Below are 23,282 nucleotides of genomic sequence, written 5' to 3'. Positions count from 1 at the left end.
TTGATGCTGAAGTTCTTGATTCCTCTAACTATATTTCTATAAAAAGGAAAAGGCAAACTTAACTATTCTATCCAATCTAAATTCCAGATATTAACTTATTAAGCGCTGGGAACCTATACATATCTACTAAAACAAATGAGCAGCAAACACAGCACTGTACAAGGCAGAAAATACACATTCCTAAATAAATCTGATGATGGAAAGGTTTAAACACTTAGCAAAAGAATGACCATAAAAACCTAGCCATAAATTAAATCCAATTATCACCCATCAACATCGTGAAGCAAAGCCCTGCAATTTGTTGAAAGTAAGAAGTGATTGGTATGGCAGATGAGGACCTGCTATATAATAATTTTGTGAATATTGTATGTGACCTAGTTATTGAGATAGACTGTACAGCTATATTAGGGTTAGTGTAATGTTTATTATATGCCTATATTGCTTTAATTCAATGGGGGCTGTCACCTGGAATAGAAGACAGTGGCTCCCAGATAGGAACATCCCACAACACACTTGAAAGGCAACGGGGAAAACTGTTAGATTTGAGGATTCTACATTCTATCTCCAGCAAAGTTGCAAGCCTTGTTTAGCCAATGCTGGAAGCTAACAGATCAAAGGGTTATAAACAGCTAAAAAGCTATTTGGGTCCTGCAAGAGCATATCAAAGACTGAGCAAGATTTGAAGACACTCTCCCCAAAGCAGTGAGAGAGAACTGGTTTGTGAGTTAAGGGATCAGATTGTGCCATCCAGACCACAGAGGTTTTGGGGTGTCTAGTGGAATCTTACACCTACCAGGAGCCCCATGTGGTAGATGGCTAGACACCTGGTAAGCTAGACATATGTAGAGAAACCAGGAGAGGTAGAGGTGCAGTAATCCTGGTAATTGTGACAACTGGCTACTAATTTAGAATATTTTCTATGTACTATAGTAGCACCCACTAGTGCTTCTATACTTATGGGTTTGTCAGTTTCCATGAATAAGGTTTAGAATAAAGAGTGAAGTCAGGAAAAGAAAGTGCAGCAGGCTCATTACCTGCATCAGTACCCAGAAAATTTAATATTTTAATTAATTAAGAGCCTAAATTTTTAAATTTATGGAAACGTGTCAGTAAATTGCAATCAGAAAAGTGGGGACATACTTCTGGACTACATCTATGGACTTGGACACATTTGAACAAACAGGTAAGAATACCTGAGTAAAACTGAGTTATCTACTTTTGGGAACATTTCTATTTAAAATGGTGCATTTTAGAAGCAAGCACAAAAGAAGCCAATCTCGGTAGCATCCAAAGAGTTTTTATACTTGGCAAGCTTTGAGTAGCAAGCCCCTTTCGGAAAAAACTTTTGCTAAAAAGAGAGGTCAGAGAATAAATTTTTATCCAGCTGGATAAGTAAGGAGGCAGCACCACTGGCCACACAAATTGATATTAACTACAGTTATTAGAATTCTTTACAGTTTGCTCCTAAAGCCCTATATGTTACAGTACTCAATGCAATGATAGCATATGAAAAGGGTTAAAAGAATGAGTGCATGCCCCCGACCCAGGGTGGTTGTGAACTACAGTATTTAAGATTTTATTTCACACTCAGATTGGAGGCACCCAAGTGTTTTATTTGCACAAAATAGAATAAAGTCCTTCATGTGCTCTAGATTCCCTTGGTGGTAGCTGGTGCATGCATTTGACTATCATCTTTTCAGTTATTGTTGCTGTAGGAAAGGCAGGCCTAAGTAGTGAGTTTTGCATTTCTCTCTGAAAGTAGACAGAAATGCAGTCATTCTTCCCCTCTGGGAGGTAGTTCCATAGTCTTGGCCCTGTAGCTGAGAAAGACTTGTCTCCTGCTCTCATGAACTTCATTCTTGAGGATGACAGATTTGCAGTTCCCGCTCCTACTGAGGGAAAGACACCAAAGTGTGGGCCCCTTACTGAATGAGGGAGGCAACCCAGTGACAGAGGATGTGGAAAAAGCTAATGTACTCAATGCTTTTTTTGCCTCTGTCTTCACGAACAAAATCAGCTCCCAGACTGCTGCACTGGGCAGCACAGCATGGGGAGGAGGTGACCAGCCCTCCGTGGAGAAAGAAGTGGTTCGGGACTATTTAGAAAAGCTGAATGTGCACAAGTCCATGGGGCCGGATGCGCTGCATCCAAGAGTGCTAAAGGAGTTGGCAGATGTGATTGCAGGGCCATTGGCCATTATCTTTGAAAACTCATGGCGATCAGGGGAAGTCCCGGACAACTGGAAAAAGGCTAATGTAGTGCCCATCCTTAAAAAAGGGAAGGAGGAGGATCCTGGGAACTACAGGCCAGTCAGCCTCACCTCAGTCCCTGGAAAAATCATGGAGCAGGTCCTCAAGGAATCAATTCTGAAGCACTTAGAGGAGAGGAAAGTGATCAGGAACAGTCAGCATGGATTCACCAAGGGCAAGTCATGCTTGACTAATCTAATTGCCTTCTATGACGAGATAACTGGCTCTGTGGATGAAGGGAAAGCAGTGGACGTGTCGTTCCTTGACTTTAGTAAAGCTTTTGACACTGTCTCCCACAGTATTCTTGCCAGCAAGTTAAAAAAGTATGGATTAGATGAATGGACTATAAGGTGGATAGAAAGCTGGCTAGATTGTTGGGCTCAACGGGTAGTGATCAATGGCTCAATGTCTAGTTGGCAGCCGGTATCAAGCGGAGTGCCCTGGGGTTAGTCCTGGGGCCAGTTTTGTTCAACATCTTCATTAATGATCTGGAGGATAGGATGGATTGCACCCTCAGCAAGTTTGCAGATGACACTAAACTGGGGGAGAGGTAGATATGCTGGAGGGTAGGGATAGGGTCCAGAGTGACCTAGACAAATTGGAGTATTGGGCCAAAAGAAATCTGATGAGGTTCAACAAGGACAAGTGCAGAGTCCTGCACTTAGGACAGAAGAATCCCATGCACCGCTACAGACTAGGGACCGAATGGCTCGGCAGCAGTTCTGCAGAAAAGGACCTAGGGGTTACAGTGGACGAGAAGCTGGATATGAGTCAACAGTGTGCCCTTGTTGCCAAGAAGGCCAATGGCATTTTGGGCTGTATAAGTAGGGGCAATGCCAGCAGATCGACGGACGTGATCGTTCCCCTCTATTGGACATTGGTGAGGCCTCATCTGGAGTACTGTGTCCAGTTTTGGGCCCCACACTACAAGAAGGATGTGGAAAAACTGGAAAGAGTCCAGTGGAGGGCAACAAAAATGATTAGGGGACTGGAACACATGACTTATGAGGAGAGGCTGAGGGAACTGGGGATGTTTACTCTGCGGAAGAGAAGAATGAGGGGCGATTTGATAGCTGCTTTCAACTACCTGAAAGGGGGTTCCAAAGAGGATGGATCTAGACTGTTCTCAGTGGTAGCAGATGACAGAACAAGGAGTAATGGTCTCAAGTTGCAGTGGGGGAGATTTAGGTTGGATATTAGGAAAAACTTTTTCACTAGGAGGGTGGTGAAACACTGGAATGCGTTACCTAGGGAGGTGGTGGAATCTCCTTCCTTAGAAGTTTTTAAGGTCAGGCTTGACAAAGCTCTGTCTGGGATGATTTAGTTGGGGATTGGTCCTGCTTTGAGCAGGGGGTTGGACTAGATGACCTCCTAAGGTCCCTTCCAACCCTGATATTCTATGATTCTATGAAAAAGGCCAAGAGGCTGGGTGAGTGAAGAGCACATCGGGGAATGATAAAATCCATGAAATGAGGCGTGGAGTGTTACTGTGAAGGGAGAGAATGAGAAAGTTTAAATTTAATACAGGATGCAAAGTGAGAATCAGTAGAAGAATTTGAAGAGGAAATCACATGCAAGCAAGACAATCTTTGCATCAGGCTTTTGGAATGACTGAATTAAAGAAAGATGGGTATCAGAGAGGATGAGATTACAATAACCAAGAAGGATTATAAATGAGGTATGAAGAAGTTATTAGCTGCTGGGATCAGACTTCAGAAAATTTGTAGAGAAGAAAGCACAAGATCTGTTAACATATGAATGTGCTGGAAGGAGAGACAGAAGACATGCTAAGGCGTGCAGGTCTGAATGGTAGGAAGGATGGCGGTCTTGTCTACAGTAATGTGAAAAAGTGAAGACAGAAAACGGTTAAGGAGGGGAAATAATAAACCTGGTTTCGACCAAGGTGCGCTTGAACCTCAACATGCTGCACTGTGTGCTGAAAAAACAGTCTCCAGCTGCTCCCTGCAAGTTTTGGGCCTCCACTTGGCCGTTTTCTACCTCTTTGCTACATCTTATGTGCCTACTTCTGTGTTCAGAAACAGTGTCACCAGTGGCTGGTTGCAAGGCAGAAGCTCCTCATCCAGCTATTTGTAGCTCAGCCACCTGTCTGCCTGCACGTTTTTCAGTGGGAAATGAAAGTCATATCCAGTCTCTGTTCAGAGGCTGATGTACGGATGCGGTAGCTCCTCCCCTCTTCCAACCAATGCTTTCACTTGAGCCTGGTACCCAGCAAGAGGAACCTTAAGGGGCTGGAAAATGGAAGGTATGAGGGTGGAGGAGACCTGGCAAAGGGAGGGAAAACAAAGCAAGAAGATGGAGTAGCCGTAGGAGGGGACCTTAAAATCCCAGAACCCTACCTTGAATAGAAGGAGGAGAGAGGCTGAAGAGTTAGAGAAGTAGAAGCAGCCACCCCTTCAATCCTAAAGCTCCAGAAGGCACCAGCCAATGGACCTAAAAGAACTTCCCCTGCTTGCTGGTTCTGCAGAGTGACTTTGTGGCAGGCGGAGGACACTCAGGGAAAGGAGGTAAAGGAAAAGAGAATGTGAGCCAGAGAGTAGCTGGGGAGAAGAAAGATCCAAAGAAGAAAGACTGGGGATGGGGACAAAGAGACACGCAGATAAGGGAAAAGAACACATGGGATGGGGGGGAGAGCTGTGATGGGGAGTACAAGGCCCAGACTGCCCAGGAGAGAGGACTGTCCCAATGAGCCCCCACTCTGATACACCTGTAGCATGTGTCAATAAGAGAACTTGTAGGCTAGTAAATTTTATTTATTTTCAAGAGTGTGACTATATACACAACATAAAATTTATATTAATCTTTCAGAATTTTGGAGAGGGTGGAAGCTAAAGAATTCTTCATCTATGGAGCAAGTTCACCAACAGCCAGCATTATGGGCGTGAAAAAACAAACAGAAAATGCTGTGGTAATTGTATAGAAAAGAAACAGCAACTGACATAACAATGCTGTGGTAATTGTATAGAAAAGAAATAGCGAGCAATTGACATAACTTAAACATAAGTTGTTTAAGCACAGTAGCCATAGTAACCAGCAACCAAGACAAGACCAATCATTTAACTACCATAACAACTACAATTTTTAAAGAAAGACTATTATATGCAGATACCAGTATCAATCTATCAGTAACAATTTATACCATAATTCAAAAGGAGGTACATCAGGTAGCAATCTGGATGATCCAAGCTCAAACCCTACTGTGGATTCATTCTACTCCTCCAAATGCTTGTGTGTCCAAGAGTACAGAAGTTCTATGAGTTATTCCACTGCACTCCATGTTACCCTGGGTTTGGGGCATAACAGCTAGAGAGAATGGGAAAGGAAATGGAAATTTTTCAAAGAATAAATGCCAATGAACCTGTTTCCATAGAAAGTGCTCCAAGAAAATCCTGCTTTAACAAACCATTGAACAACACAGAAGGAAAGAATAAGGAGTTGAGAAAATCTTTTACACTCCTAATTTTTGGGGTAGCAGAGAGTAATCAAACGTATTTGCCAGCAGCTGAATACTTTTTTTTCCAGTCTCTTCCACTGTGATGTTCTCTTTTTTTCAGTTCTTCCACTCTATTTTTCAATTTCTCTCTCTCTTCTCTTATTTTTTCTTCAGAATTATTTTATTGTAGCCCCTTTGGGACTTACTCTTCAGGCTACTGCATTATCCTGTTGTTTGCTAATTTTGCTTTGGTCAAGTCTTTCTTTCCCTTTTCCCTTCAGTTTATTATTCTTTGAGGTATTCAAACTTAAAGAAGAAAGGTGAATTAAAACTCCCCCTTAAATCTCCTCCTAAATTTTGGGATTTAAAGTTGAACCTCTTCTCCCACCTAAATTGCAGTCTTATTGTGTGGGATTGTCTCAACTTGCTGGGCTCATTGCAACAGTTTCTGTATTTCTTCTAGAGAACTGAAGTACAGATTTGCTATGAAAAGTGATTATAAAAATGGTACCTTCTTAGGGATAGATCACAGCTTGTCCTGTTTGCTGGGGTAAGGGAAAGAGCATAAGGAAACTCCTTACTCCCTTGAGCTGGTGCACCATACCTTTCTGCATGCAGAGGAAAATCGGCTACTCAGAACTCCTATGTTCCCCACCTTCGGCAAATAGGTGGGAATGGGCAGGTAGGGTCAAGAAGTGCATGGAACCTTGACTCCACTTCCCCAAATGCACCTGGTGATGTAGCTATACTGGTATGTAACGGTGTATATGCTGCAACAGGTCACACCTGTCACAGTTTACTCACTCCTGATGTAACAGGGAAATCAGGAGGGGGATTGAGAGTCCAGAAGTCAATCTTCCTCTTGGGCTGGTTTGGGGGAAGCATAACAATGTGCTTGCTCTAGACTACCTCACAAATTGGCATTCTCCTAGTGTGTATTCAGAGCCATATTTGCTGACTTTAATTCTTTTTTTAAATGTATTTGCTACCTTCTACTACTGTCAACCTTACAGAGCCAATACAGCTCAGGAAGAGTGAACCAGATTCTCTTATAGTTTGTATATCACCAGAAGATTATTATCTAGGTTTCAGAGTAACAGCCGTGTTAGTCTGTATTCGCAAAAAGAAAAGGAGTACTTGTGGCACCTTAGAGACTAACCAATTTATTTGAGCATAAGCTTTCATGAGCTACAGCACACTTCATCGGATGCATACTGTGGAAAGTATAGAAGATCTTTTTATACACACAAAGCATGAAAAAATGGGTGTTTACCACTACAAAAGGTTTTCTCTCCCCCCACCCCACACTCCTGCTGGTAATAGCTTATCTAAAGTGATCACTCTCCTTACAATGTGTATGATATCATGATAGCTTTTGTAGTGGTAAACACCCATTTTTTCATGCTTTGTGTGTATAAAAAGATCTTCTATACTTTCCACAGTATGCATCCAATGAAGTGAGCTGTAGCTCACGAAAGCTTATGCTCAAATAAATTGGTTAGTCTCTAAGGTGCCACAAGTACTCATTATCTAGGTTCTAACTGTCAGGTCACCTGTGCAACCCCACTGTCTTCAGATTACACACCCAGTTACACCTGTGCAACCTCACAGTCTTCAGATTACACACTTAGTTACACCTGTGCAATTTTACTGTCTTCAGATTACACACTCAGTTACACCTGTGCAACCTCATTGAAGGCAATGGGTTTGCATAACAGGAACAACATAATCTGAGGACAATGTTAGACCTCAATCTTCTATTTATTTAGGAAGTTTTAACAAGTTTATAAATCACTGCTATGTAAATATCAGAAACAATCATTACAGCAACAAGCTTTTTTTCAAAGAGACATTATACAGGAATATAGCCATCAGATCTTTCTATTAAATAGGATGTTACTATATTACACAGTAAGAATCATTACAACACCCAAGATACATTGTTTCTAGTGATTTTATTAAATTGAGTGAAATTGCTATATATATATTTAGCAGATCAGGCATATCTATCAAATGTTAACCGTCAATAATATTGGACAGGTGCTTTTTTTGTTGCAGATGAATGCAGTTTGGTTCAACACAAATTTTAAAACATTCAGGTATTCAATCATGAATTGGACCATTTTTCATTTTTGCTTCAACACATACTGGAATCTCTGAGCCCTGCTTTTGGTGATTTGACTGGCATCCAGTAAATTCTATGAGTCAAGAAAAACTGGTTACTAGCTTTGCATACCAGACCTTTCTAAAGTTTTGATAGATTAACTCCATCGCCTTCCCTTCGTTGACTTTGCTGGGCATTCACTAATATAGCAATAAGGGACTCAAGGACAGGGGTGAAAGTAAGTTAGAGGACTCACCAGTAAGCCGGATTCCTAAGCAGGGGGCATGGTCTCAACCAGAAGAGGCGGAGCCTTAAATCCCCGGGCCCTTTAAATCTTGATTTAAAGGACCAAGGCTCCAGCTGCGGTAGTGGCGGCTGGGAGCCCGGGACCCTTTAAATCACCCCCGAGCTACCAGCTGCAGAGGCGGCTGGGAACCCTGGGGCTCAGGGGCGATTTAAAGGGCACAGGGCTCCAGCTGCCGCTACCGCAGAGGAGCCCCGGGCCCTTTAAATCACTGAGGAGCCCTGGGGGCTCCTGGCTGCCACCACTACCCCAGGGCTCTGGGCTCCAGCAGAGCTTTAAAGGGCCTGGGGCTCTGCTGTCGTAGCAGCTGCTGGAGCCCCGAGCCCTTTAAATCCCCACCTGAGCCCTGCTGCCCGAGCCCTGGAGTAGTGGCGGCTGGGCTCTGTCGGGGATTTAAAGGGCCACGGGGCTCCAGCCGCCGCTACTGCCCCAGCCCTTTAAATCCACTCTGGAGCCCCACCGCCGCTACCCCAGGGCTCGGGCAGCAGGGCTCAGGCGGGGATTTAAAGGGCTCCAGGGGGGGTAGCGGTGGCTGGAACTCCGGGGCCCTTTAAATCCCCACCTGAGCCCTGCTGCCTGAGCCCTGGGGTAGCGGCAGTGGGGATTTAAAGGCCCGGGGCGGTAGTAGGGGCTGGAGCTCCAGGGCCCTTTAAATCCCAGCCAGAGCCCTGCCACCACTACCCCAGGGCTTCGGAGGCAGGGCTCAGGTGGAGATTTAAAGGGCCGGGGCGGTAGCAGTGGCTGAAGCTCCGGGGCCCTTTAAATCCCTGCCACAGCTACCCCAGGGCTTTAAATTGCCCTCTGGGAAAGCCGGTCCCGGTACGGCGCACCGGCTCTTACCGGTACGCTGTACTGGGCCGTACCGGCTTACTTTCACCTCTGCTCAAGGATATGAGTAGGGTATTGGTGAACATGTCATGTGCATTATGAAGTGGTAAGCTAAAGGCTAACTGCCTTCTTATTTGACTGAAGTGCATGAATAACCTCGTAATGGGAACAGTGGTTGTAGCGGAAGTGTAGGGCAAAGAAAAATTAAGATATGCTATTAAAATATGGTTCATTTTTGTTTTTTTAAAAACTTTTTCAAAAACTATTTTTGGTACGAGATGGATTATTCAGTGCATCCTTCCACAATAGAAAACAGTTCTTAGGAGAAGGACAGGACAAAACAATAAGGACACATTTCTTCACCTACTATTTTGAATGTATTTACTATTTCTTTTTAATTTTTTAAAATCCTTTTTAAGGTTCTCCTGATTATTTGGGTCCTTTCTGCCTCCTTTTATTTCCCAGAAGTTTAGCTACCCCTGTTTGTGGCCAAACAGCCACTTTCAGTTTAGTTTCTCTTACAACAACTAACTTTGGAGCATTGAACAGTTCCTAGTTTAGTTTTTACAATAAACACTATGTTAAAAGTGATTGCTGGCAGGGCAGAGAAAACGGTTTGCAACTGTTGGGGTTGTACAACAAGACAATTTAATAAAATTAAAGTGAAGCTAACTATGAAGAATAGAATTATGTTACCAGGAAGGTAAATGAGGGACTGACACTAGAGCTGTTCTAAATTGCCTTAGGTAAAATTCATATAGTGTTAACACACAGTACAGGACAACCCTGCAGTACATTTCTGCAAAGGGAAAGACTAGCTTACCCAGGAGTACTTTTCAACCCAAGCTGTGATTTTATCTAGCATTTTATTTAGTGTATTCCCTCAGCTCAGTTGTTATTCTCTTTTTTAAATACTAAGATCACTCTCATATAAACTATCTTCCTTTGAAAATGATACCCAGAAATGCCAGGAGGGCCAAACCCCTCATGTTTTCCCCACATCTTCAGACAGACGTCATCCTATTGACTCTTTTAGGCTAAATTAAATTCAATAGTAGATAGAAGAGAAGTCTATCAGTGTTTTCAACCCTAATGCAAACCACACTTTTAAAGCAACTAGTTTTAACCTTTTACATTAGTGCATCTTGTTCAGTCAGGCCAGATCTTTCTCCTCCTTTCCTTTCCATACTAGCACCACCCAGCACATAACATAGCAGCTGAATGTACTAAAATTCTGAGGGATAAAATGCAATTCAGCTCTCACACAGACAATTATTCATTCTCATGTAGCTTGTAGTTAAGTTACAGAAACCAGAGGTTCATATGGATCTTACATGTTCACCTGGCTTTATTACTAGACTGCCAATATATGCCCCCTAGGAGAAATGCAATTCGAGGCACCAGCTGCTTTATTTTACTGTCTTACATGGACAAGTAGGTGAGCATCTGCCCTTGTCCACGCCATCAAAACTGAGAAAAATAAAGAGACTAACAATCTAATTAATAGGCAAATAAAATGTAAGCACTAAAAGCAGTAACAGGAAAGCACTGTGGTTGACGTCTATAGGAAAATTAGAGATCGAGAATTTTTTGTGCTTTTATAAAGAAACAAGCCTGGTGCAATATGGGTGATGTAATCCCTCCTATTTACCCATGCAAAACACCTAACTACAGAGCAGATTTTCAAACTCTCTGAAGAGGATGGTAACTTTTTTGACTGCCAGCATGGTCTGGAACAACAGGACATGCTGAGTTTTAATTGTGGCTCTGTCACACACCCTTGTCAGCCAGGCCTACTTGTCCAAGTAGTAGTGGTCAGAGGCCAGGAACAGCACCAAAGATCAGAGCTGTAGTCAGGAACCAGGAATCAGAGCCAAGGGTCACAGCCAGGGCCAGGAGTCTGAGAGTGAGCCGAGAGGCTGGTCCATTGCTATGGCTGGCAGGGAAGTCCACCTTTTTGCATGGACATTTCCTGGAACTCCTTCTGGGCTTAAATACGGTGCCTGGACCAATCCGGAGCCATGAAAGAAGCTGTCAGTACAGCCTCCTGAGGTACTACTTCCTGTGGTCTTTATCTCTGCCGGATCATCTATTGACAATGTACAGAGGTCCAACATGGCTGCTGCGTAGCAGCACAGAGGTAATGGCTATCAAGCAACCTGCAGTCCTGGGTTCTAGTCCCCGCATAACCTCACAACTGTGGGCTTTGATAAATCACTTCACATCTCAGGCTCATTTTGCTAGTGGTAAAACAGTGCAATGCCACCTACCTACCCCTAAGTTGTTTTGTGAAAATTATTTCATGTCTTATAATGAACTTTAATAATATAAAACCTACATAAATGTTCGCTAACATTACAGAAGTCTATGAAATAGTAATTACATAATTCCAACAGGGAATTTTTTAAAAAACAAGACTATACTTGTTCCTAAACTAGATCCACAAATTATGATTAATCAAAACCCCCTTCCCTCCATATTTCCATTACTCAGCATAATCATACACCTTACAAATAATTTATCTATACCTGCTGTTGTCTTTGCCGTCTCATCTGTGCAAACTGAGACATCATGATTTGATGATCCAGTAATTCCATTCTCTGCTGTCTCTGGATGTCCACTGTTGCTCCCATTCCTACTCGAATCTCGTTGGATGGTTCTGCAGATGAGAATATTGGTTCAAGAGTCCAAGAAAATATCTTAGCCAGCCAGCTGGGAACACAAAGCACCTGATGAACTTTTAGCATACTACTGCTGTAGCACATCCCAGAAATCTGAAAGCAAAAGCAAAATGTTATAACACAAAGCCTTAACTGGCTGACAGAGGTATGTTTTTTCACTTTTTCAAGTCACATTTCATTTGGTGTATTTAGCCAGAGTCTTCAGTGGAGAATCCATGTCTCAGAGAATACGGATATAGCACTGTGGGATTTCTTCACCCTACACTTCCACTACAACCACCAATTATTATTTTTAAAAGTCTGCAGATTGCATTACTTGTGACTCAAGTGTATTTCTTATTTCTTTGTTTTAGGGGTAAAGACAAATACCAGCTCAGTGACTTGCTATAGGCAAAATTCAAATAGCTAAAGCTTTTGATCTCTGGTAAAGCAAATGATCCTGGCTGGCCCTAAAGTGGATGTGGGGAGATAGGACCTTGATAACACAGTATTGTGAAGATTTTGGGCACTTGCTTTAAAAAACACCCAAGAGTACCCCATGGCCTATGCGCCACGTTAAATCCCTGGAGCTGGGGAATGTGAGCCAATCAGTATTCCTCCTTCCCCCTGCTGACCAATGAGTGCCAGAGCCTCCAAAAGGGGGAGGGAAAGAGGAGCTACCTAGTGCCTCCCAGAGTGTCTCTCCCTCCCTTTCACCGCTGACTCCATCAAGTTCCCCAACCCGTTGAGACAGGTGGGTGGCATTTCTGCTTAACTCCATGCCCCTCACCCCCACACAGAGAAGAACAGATATAGTCAAGTTTAAGCTTTAATAGTGGGGATTTCATAGGTCACATAACTAAACTGTTACCTCTTTCAGAGTACACAGACTGTTACCTTAAAATAATTAAATCTAGCAATTTTTCTAACAATTTTTTTTTAAAGTTCATCAAAACCCTATTAATTTTTTAAATGGCAGCACTAGAGAGGTTAATGAGTCTAATGAGAAACTTCCTCTTCCTATGAGATTCCTTCTGTAGTACCCTGTTAATGGGCCAAGTCCCTATCCCACTTTCAACAAAGTGCACAGCCTACAGGGTCCACATTTACCTCCTCTCTGGACTTTTGCTTTATTGCTACCCCAAAAACAACATGAACTTCAGCCTGTGTTTCATCTATAAGAATGGCTGTTTTTACGGTTTTCTCCAAGGCTACCTCTCTGTCCTAGCTCCTTACATCCCACTTGGCACTAACTGGACCCACCCACAACATAAGTCATCATAATAGCCACCTTGAATTCCATTACAGAGCTTTAGCCCCTGCAGCTAAGATGACTCAACAGAAGGGGCCACATTCCTTCAGAGAGTCTTAGTGTCTGCATGACCCAAGAACCTCTGAATGCCAACTGGCAGAGGGCACTGGGGTGTAGAGGAGTACAGAGATTCCGAGGGTTCACCAAAAGAATGTCATGTAAGGTCTCTAATGAAAGTCACCGGTCATCATAATCATTGTGAGATGTACGTATGGAGAATATGTGAAGAATTATGTATATATATTAAAGTTTATGTTTTCTAGGTCACAGTTAAAAACAGGTCACTCAAAAGTAGTCTGTCTTGAGACAAATTCTTCTAGGCAGGTTATGGGAGACACTTATCTCCGGGGGGGACGACCACTGTGCAGTGTGTCCTACAAAAGGAGTCTGCTAGCATTCTAAGATAAATGCTAATGAAGAGATGGTGGAGACTTCAGAAAAAATCCAACAGGAAGAAATAAACAGTTAATCTTCAGGTGAAAATCAAAGGTCTGTTCTGGTATATTTGGAGGAGCAAAGAGACATCCTGGTATTCTTCATCTAGGAAGTAAATGCACAGTTTGCTTTATGAAAAAATGATCTCTACCCAAGCTTGGTGGAGAACACTGGAGAGAAGTTTGGGTGAGATAAACTTATTTAGACTGGAGGATAACTTCTTAGTTAAATTTAGGCTTTAGAATATGCATTGTGGTATGCTGTTTTACATATAACCTTTTGTTCCCATCTCTCTCACTGCTTTTTATTTGAATCTCTATTTTTTCCTAAATATTTATTTCCTTATGTTTTATATCTGAACTCAAGTGCTGTGCGTATGACTTGAGTGGTGGTCCAAAGTAAACCTTGTAAACTGTGGTACAGTGTTCAAGGACCACCCTTCCCCCGAGAAGAATACCTCCCTTTTCTCCACCTTTTGTCTCTTTTTCTAGTGCATTCTCAATGAAATCCTCATTCTCAATGGATGAACAATAGACATTTATGTAATCAGCAAAATGCAACAAAGTTGATTAACATGTACTTTTTCCTTTACTTGCAGCAATACATTCTACATTCCATACAGAGGTTAGTAGTGTACAAGCAAGTAAATATTAAATGAATGTGGGGTGGTTATAATCCTTGCACATCCTTGTTGTGATGATCATGTTTACAGTTCTCTTGTGCCATCACTGGTCTCTTTCTGTCTATGTCACACAACGCTATCACAGTTTATTGCTTGTGGCATAACAGATCAGAAAGGCATGTCACAAACACTGACATTTGTGATGTCACAAATGCTGAAATGACTGTAATGCTTCGCAGGGCACCAAGGGCAGTGTGTCATCTTGTTACCATCTGCCTGCAGAGTGAGGGAGTCTTACCTGTACCTGCTAGCTCCTTAACAAAACCAGCCTGATCACCACTTACGCAGTCTAAGTATATCTAGCCCCTGTTCACTTGATACCCATAGAAATCCCATATCCTGTGTTCCCGAAGGAATCATAGAACTGGAAGGGACCACGAAAGGTCATCTAGTCCAGTCCCCTGCACTCAAGGCAGGACTAAGTATTATCTAGACCATCCCTGACATGTGTTTTTCCAACCAGCTCTTAAAAATCCCAAATGATGGAGATTCCACAACCTCACTAGGCAATTTATTCCAGTGCTTAACTCTCTGACAGGAAGTTTTTTCTAATGTCCAGCCTAAACTGCCCTTGCTGCAATTTAAGCCAATTGCTTCGTGTCCTATCCTCAGAGGTTAAGAACAACAATTTTTCTCCCTCCTTCTTGTAACCACCTTTTATGTACTTGAAAAGTGTTATGTCCCCTCTCAGTCTTCTCTTCTCCAGACTAAACAAACCCAATTTTTTCAATCTTCCCTCACAGATCATGTTTTCTAGACCTTTAATCATTTTTGTTGCTCTTCTCTGGACTTTCTCCAATTTGTTCATGTCTTTCCTGAAATGTGGCACCCAGAACTGGACACAATACTCCAGTTGAGGCTTAATCAGCGCAGAGAAGAGTGGAAGAATGACTTCACGTGTCTTGCTTACAACACTCCTGCTAATACAGCCCAGAATGATGTTTGCTTTTTTTGCAGCAGCGTTACACTGTGGACTCATATCTAGGCTGAACTGAAATGAAGTTCCCCGTATTCAAAGAAAGGTTTTGATTGGCTTCCAAACCTAGACCAAGGTTGGGCATGGGAATGGGAGCTTTTTTATTTCCTCCCAACTATGTCCCACATCTCTACTAAAAATCTATTATAAGGGAACTAAACCTACACCAGAAACTTGCCAATGTCAGTCAGAAACTAGTCTATGGCTATCAGCACCATAATATGAGTACCCGCTCAACATTTTTCTTTACTATCCAGAACAACTAGTAGAAACTATTGAGCACTCATCTGTCCATTTTTTAAAAACCATTGATTTTCAAAACAAGCTATAACTTAAATGAGCTCAGTAGGTAACAGCATAACGTTACCATCCGCAACAAGAACAAAAAACAAAGCAAGTGATGACAGTTAAAGGAAAATCTATATCAGGCTTGACAAATCCTGCAGTATGACTAATGGTGTTTTAACCACAAACAGAACAATCTCCATGTCAATTTCAGATACAATCATAGCTCTGAGTCACTAACAGCACACAACCAAGGGGCAGCATGTAGAGTTTCAGTACCTTAAATGTTTTTGTCCCAGAAGGGCTAGAGTGCACTAAAGAGGGTTAGAAATAACTATCCTGACAAAATTTTATATAAACTTATATAATTTTTATAGTAAATGGTTATTACCATAATGTAAGCTCAATACTAAACTACAGAACAAAAAGCACAGTGTGAGAGAGAAGACTAGTAGGTGAGGGACCTAGTGGAAAAAGAGTGGTATATACCGCTTGTGTGTCCAAAATATGTGTGTGTGTGTGTGTATAACCTGTGACTAGCTTGGTCATTGGGTGCCATTTGCATGATGTTTCAATAGGTGGTTTTTATCCTGGCAGTTCCCATCTTCCTCCCTCCCCCAATTTGCAGATGGGGTACTGAGGCACAGAGAGGCTAAGTGACTTGCCCAAAGTCATACAGAAAGTCTACGTCCCAGGATAGTGCCCCACAACTGGGTCATCCTTCCTCCTGTGTCCAAAGTATACTGCCTGGCAACTACAAAATTTGAAGGAAGAGTTCTCTGCAGCACAGTGAGCCTGCATAGTTGATCTGCAGGACATTAAAATGTCTCAAAAAGCATAAATGCATGGACGAATCCATTCAATTGTGAAAAACACTGTTTAAATGTACACAGTTTTAATTCATCCTACCACTTCCATATTTGTTAATTTTTTCGTTAGTGTCACTTCAGATCCTTCATGATTTACTACTGCAGTTATAAAGCTATTTGCTGGACGTGCGCGCACCTTTTAACACATCACTCACTTCATTCTAAAATATTTTCATGAAGTCTAATCTTTTGAGGAAGAGATTATTTGCATATTTCCAATAAACTCTTCAAGAGTGGAATTATGTACAGTGAATATATCTTGTGATGCAGCTTGGTTTAATGTCATGCCCACATTTTAATGTCACATATTTCCAAAGAACTTCCTCTTAAGCTAATTCACATGCAGAGCTTGGTTTGTATCATGTTAAAAACAAGACTTGAAAAAGTATAGGTATAGAAATTTTGAGTTACTTTTCTTTTTGTAAAACAAGATTTTATTTTTGTTACTGACTTTTTGAGAATCTCTAGTGGTTCAGGTCTACTAATTTACCAGTAAATTATGTTAATTACAGATCATTCAGTGATCAAACTGTATGTATCTGACCTTAAACAATAGATGTCTCATTGTTGAAAGGCTATTGCCCACATAGCAACAAGTATTCAGAAGTTTAAAAACTTTAAAAAGGAAAATCACTGTGAAAGTACTTGTTGGCAGTTGCTAAAACAAAACAAAAAACAGTAGGAACATAAAACATTTGGGATTTTGATCTGCCAAAGTAAAATTTATCTGGGTTGATATTTTTCTGGTAGCTTGAACATCATAACTTACAACATTTTCCAACACAATTTTAGGACCCACTTCTACAGCATGCTGACAGGCCACTCACCATGTTGCAAAATATTTGGCACATTGAAGATGTGGGGCCCTTACTCTGAAAGGATCTTTAATTATTTATTATCTTTTACAATTTCTTAACTTTATGTCTTTCTGCTAGTCCTTAACATAAATTCTTTCTAATCCAGCCCCCCACATGCATACACACAAAGTCAGCTACCTCCCAATGCCCCCGCCCTCCCAAAACATTAGACCTTTAAGAAAAAGGAAGTAGATGTGGTTTTTTTTACATTTGGTAAAACAAACACAGAAGCTCTAAGACGACACTCTACGTGACAGACACATTTCTGTGTTATTTTACTAAGTGAAATGTTTACAATTTAACTAGCTTTATCTGAAATCCATTAAAAAAGGAAAACTAAGGGAAATAAGCAATGGATAGACCAGTGTGCAAAGTTCTGCTCATGGAGAGTTTTTCTGTTTAATGGATCCGCGTTCACATAGATTCAAAGATTTTAAGGTCAGAAGGGAACATTTAATTATGTACTATGACTTCCTGTATAACACAGACCAGAATTACAACAGTAACTTGTGTGTGACTAAAGCATCTCTTTCAAAAAGTCTCGATTTGAAGACGTCAAGAGACAGATAATCTACCACTTTGCTTGGTATTTTGTTCCAGTGATTAATCACACTCAGTGTTAAAAATGTGTGCCTTATTACTAATCTGAATTTGTCTGGATTTAACCTCCAGCCATTAGGTTAAAGAGCCCTTTATCTTCATGGGGAAAAAATACCAGGTCCTACTTATACATCATAATCAAGTCACTTCTCAGTCTTCTTTTTGATAAACTAAACTGATTGAGCTTTTTAAATCTGTGATTGTATGGCAGCCCTCAGATCATTTTTGTGTCTCTTTTGTTCAATATTCTTTTAAAAATGTGGACACCAGAACTAGTTACAGTATTCCAGTATCTGTCTCGTCAATGTTGTATACAGAGGTAAAAATCACCTCCCTACTACTCACTGCTCCCCCTTTTATAGATCCAAGTATTGCGTTAACCCTTTTTGCTACAGCATCATGCCATGTTTTTCCACTCTGACCCCCTAAATCCTTTTCAGAATCACTGCTTTCCAGGATATAGTCCCCAATTCTCTAAGTATGACCTGCATTCCTTGTTCCTAGATGTATGACTTCGCATTTAGTTATATTAAGAGGCATTTTGTTTGAATGGGCTGAGATTACCAAGCAATCCAAACCACTCCATGTGACTGCCGGTCTCATCATTATTTACCACTCTGCCAATCTTTGTGTCATCCGCTAAATTTATCAGCAGTGATTTTATATTTATTGATGAAAATGTTGAATAGCATCAAGCCTAATACCAATCCGTGGATCCCCATAAAGAAACCCTCAGATTTGATGATTCCCCATTGACAACTACTTTCTGAGATCTATCAGTTAGCCAGTCCTTAATCCACTTAACATTTTAAGCTGAATGTTTGTGGTACTAAGTCAAAGGCCTGACAAAAGTGAAAGTGTATTACATCTATGCAGTTGCCTTTATCAAATTTGTAATCTCAAAGAATGAAATCAGGTTTGTTTGACATGACCAGCTGACTAGCATTAATTATATTCCTATCCTTTAATTTTTATCAAATGAATCGTGTATCATCTTTTCCATTATTTTTCCTGGAATTCATGTCAAGATAACTGACCTATAGTTACACCTTGATCATCCTTCTGCCCTTTTTGAATATCAGCACAACATTAGCACTTTTCCAATCTTCTGGAATTTTACTGGTATTCAAAGATTTATTAAAAATTAATATCAGCAGGCCAGAGGTCCCCTCAGCCAACTCTTTTAGTACCTTGGTTTCAAGTTATCTTGGGCCTGCTGATTTAAAAGTGTATATCCCTTGGAAATGTTGTTTAACATCCTCCCTAGTCTAATGGAATGGAAAGTATTTCTTCATCCTCATGTGGTACGAGTACCTCATCCTGCTACATCCCTACATCCCAAATACAGAACAGAAATATTTACTGAATGCACCTGCCTTTTCTGCATTATCATTAACAATTTTACCATCTCCATCTAATAACTGGCCTGTATCTCAGCTAGGATTTATTTTGTTCCTAACACATGTCCCTTCCTTTCACCCCACCCTTATTGCAGCCACTAACTTCTCAGACACGTGAGCTTGTTCTCTTCTGGAGACCATTCTCTTTGGAGTCCATTAATGTAACTCCTTTAGTGTCTGGTGGGGTCACTATTGAAAGACCTAATGCAATCCCTGAGCTGAATGTACTGCCTCCACAGCACATTCATCCATTTGTAACCTGAATTTGAGACCAAAAGTGGTAGTTTAATTTGGATTTCTTCTATGGCAGCACAGCACACTATCCACATACCACTTGGCCAAGCCTTCCTTACATAAAATCTTGTTGTCTATTCAACACAGGTTTTCCTAAATGCACATTTCTGTGGGCTCCTCATTTTTGTTTTGATGTAATTACAACAGATATTTGATGACTAGAAGGTGTTTCCTTGGGACGTGAGACTGTATCTGTTGTCATCTGCCTTATTTTCCCTTTTATCCTTTAGTCTTCCAATGCTGACTTCCAACTCTAACACTCTCACTCTCTTTGTTGACTTTCCTCTCCCAAGTAGATAGACATCTTTCATATATAAAATGTGTATAATGTATAAAACAGAAAAACCAACAAGAGGCTGGCACTATAACAAAACATGTGTGTGTTTTTTAAGGTTGTGATGCCTTTCCTTCCCCAGACCTGACTCCCTCAACTTTTTCCATGACTTATTATTCTATACATTTCTCCCTGATGTACTTCCCATTTGGTTATTCCACTTCCCCCAACGCTCCCCTCATTTATTTTTTCATTTCCCTGACCTTTGAGTTGCTTCCTCCTCTCACACTCAATTATTTCATACATTGTTTTCACCCATCCCTTCCACTCCTCTGTTTGTGTTCAAAATGCTAAGTGACAAGTTCACTGCTCTAAATCTCTCCGAGGCAATACCTTCAGAGGCTGAAGATCACTCTTTACTGCTTAAAAATAGCCATTCCCATTTAGAAAAATACAAAGCATGTACATAATTTTAAACAAGTGAGAGTAGATCTTCTGACTTCAGTAGAACTACTCTCATGCTTAAAGTAACATATACAGTATTGCCAACCTCAAGCATTCAAAAATCATGAGACTGGCTAAAAATCATGATCTCTTTAAAAATAGTAAATTTGGGGTTCTTTTCTGATTTCTGAAGCTTTCAGATACACATTGCTTCACATTTTCAATCTTTTGGCCACAAGCGTAAGGGCTAAAAACTTACTTAAAAAAACCCCAACAACTGGGGCTTTAAGAACTACATAAAATATCATAGACTCGTGATAAAATTGCAAGAGTTGGCAACATTGCCTATGTGCTTAACTACTCTCCTGAATAAAAGCCAGAATAATATACACAAATAAAAAAAAGGGCTAGTGCACATTACTGTTGCATATTGGTCTACTTTAAACCTTAACAGAATGAAAGAATTGTGTGAAAATGAATCTGAATGTCAGAGCCCTAAATATGAATCTCCACATATATACCTTTTCATGCCCGTACGATACATAAATGAAATCTGCTGCCTTAGTTTTCAGTGCACTATCCACAGCGATACACAATACCATTTAACTTTGGAAAATAGTGTCAATACTGTGCCTTCTGTTACATCAGTGTAACTCCAAAGTACTGAAGGCAAATGTTTGACAAATAGTTTCTAGAACATACCCTCATCCTGAGCTGCACCGTTAAAGCCAATTCAGACTCCAAATCAAATTTTGTTTAATGTGTACTTTACTGTACATTTTGATAACCTAGGCGTATTGTTATTCAGCTGATGCTTCTGTAAATGGCCTAAGCCTAAAAGGTTTTATAGAATACCTACCTAAATGCAAGTAGAATTATCTTAAGCATAAGTCCTAGAGCACTCCAGGAAAATTCATAGCTAGATGTGTTCTGATTTTGCACCAAGATACCCATATATAACTAACTTTGAAATATTTTGATTTCAGGGTGGGGAAGGATTTGGGGCAAGACTTACTTGTGGGGGTAGATTCATTATTTTAAACACACATTAAATAGCACAAACAGCCTAGGGTATCATTTTGTACCATAACCAGGCCTCCATTTCAGCAGTAGTTTTAGATTTGTTGAAGGCCCATTGTAAGTGTGGTCATGTCACTAGACAGTACTAAAAATGTGTTTGAACCCCACTTGGAAAAATAATTCCTCTTCTTATGGAGAGCATAAACAAGCAAGTATACTTCAATTTTAATAAAACAAGTGTGTTGAAAAACAGTATCTCCTTCCCTCCCAGGCTAAAAAGTCTTGTTTGCTTTAGGTACGTACTGTTCAAGATGTAATTTCAAGCCATGACAAATTTTCAGTCTAAGGCTTGGTCTACACTTATGCCGGTATAACTATGTCACTCAGAGGTATGGATTTCTCACAACACTGAGAGATGTAGTTATACTGAACCTAATCCCCAAGCTCTCCCTTGGTGCAGGTAATGTCTTCACTAAGCACTACAGCAGCGCAGCTGCAGCGCTGCAAGTGTAGACAAGCCCTTAGTAAAGTTTATGCTTTCATCTTCAGTGCAAGGGAAAGTGCATTACATCACATCACAGTCAAACTATTTTGAGAACTAACCATTCCCCAGGTCTCTTCAAATAGTTAGTTTGGTCATTTCATTCTTACTACCACAGTAAGAAGTCTCAAAACATGAAAGTGTTGATTAAATGTTTTGCTTCTCACCATTCCCAGTCTCCTCCAAGAAGGACAGACCAACCACTAGTGTGAACACCACTAGAAAAAGAAGCCTTGGCGCACTGGTTACTAAATAGATAGATTAAATAAACAGAAAAACCAACCCAACGCCCATCCCTAAATACTTAATCATTTTTATTTGTAGTCCATGCCAAAGAATACTATTAATGCAATGTCAAGATTGAGAAATCAAGCATTCAGAAGTCAGGAAATGCAGAGTTAAGGTAGAACTTTCTACCTTAATCTGTCCCCTTGTGCTGATGCCTTAAAATACAATGTTTATATCATTTTGTCAAAACATACAATATTTAGTACAATATAAATATAAAGTTGTATCAGAATGTTCAATTTAGTAAATTATAACGGAGTACACACAGACGTCAGAGTAGGTTTGGTTTTTAAGTCTCAATGATATCTACAAAGCAAGTCAAATTTTAAGGAAATTCAGTACTTTTACAGTTAAGAATGTTTAAAACTCAATGCCCCAGAGTTTGAGACAATACCCAATTTGGTTATGGCCTAGAGAAGACTCAGACTATCCCAGATACTGAGATATGTATAGTACAGCCTATTTAGAAAGCAAACTACTACAAAATTGGCACACGTTACACTGGGTATAAAAGACAGACAGACATTTCAACACATACACCACAAAAAGGGAAGAGGCTCTAACAGACTCAATTTCCTACTAAATACAGCCCCTTGCAACACAGATAGCAGAAACCTTGATATGTGGAACTATGTGATGATAATGTTATGTATATGTACAGAAGGAACTCCACGTTACGGTTAGGAAATCTCATCTGCTGGTACCAACCTGAGTTTAGCTCTTGACGCAGTTATGCTGTAGCTAATATTGAGTGAGCCTTGACATGCCCCTTATATTTCAATCCTGCAAGAGTATAACAATGAGAAATATAAACTGACCGCCAATCAGAAATGTACTTCTTTAGAGAGAAGCTGATTTTTGCGTGTTTAATGCAGCATATAAGTAGACAGGCCATTTTAAGAAACTGTGCTTGTGTATGAAAAAAAAACAAGAAACCTTTTTGTTTCCAGGCTTAACTAGGTTGGGCAATGAGATTGGATAAACCTGTTGAGAAGACTGTTGGTTGAAAGTAAACATAACAAAGACAAAAGTCCATGTTATAACGTTAAAAGTTAGTGTATGGTGTATCACCTGTATAGCTTGCAGGTGCCTGTTTTGATTATATAAATTGCTACCAGAAATATGTCTATTCATATAAAGCAGTTTGAACTTACACAAACCTGGGGGCTCAAAAGGCTCAGTTCTGTGGAAAACACTATTACCCCCACAACATCTACAGCCTTGTCTACACTGCCACTTTACAGCACTGAAACTTTCTCGCTCAGGGGTTTGAAAAAACACCCCCCTGAGCGATGCAAGTTTCAGCGCTGTAAAGTGGCAGTGTAAAGTGGCTGCTAGCTACTCCCCTCATGGAGGGTGGTTTTTTAAAAGTGCTGGGAAAACTCTGCGACTACACAGCTACGTGCTGC

General features: G+C 40.7%; 1 protein-coding gene across 1 annotated transcript in view; it reads right to left on the bottom strand.

Annotated features, from left to right (window-relative positions):
* The window catches only part of UBAC2 (UBA domain containing 2), a 159,132-nt gene that overhangs the window by 25,059 nt on the left and 110,791 nt on the right, over positions 1-23,282 (bottom strand). Inside the window, exon 7 of the mRNA XM_074962994.1 lies at positions 11,465-11,710. Within this exon, the coding sequence (XP_074819095.1) occupies positions 11,465-11,710 (246 nt within the window). The remainder of the gene's footprint in view (positions 1-11,464; positions 11,711-23,282) is intronic.

This window comes from Natator depressus, chromosome 1 (genome assembly GCF_965152275.1).
Source record: "Natator depressus isolate rNatDep1 chromosome 1, rNatDep2.hap1, whole genome shotgun sequence".
Lineage (NCBI taxonomy): Eukaryota > Metazoa > Chordata > Testudines > Cheloniidae > Natator > Natator depressus.
This window is presented reverse-complemented; position numbering and strand designations above follow the sequence as displayed.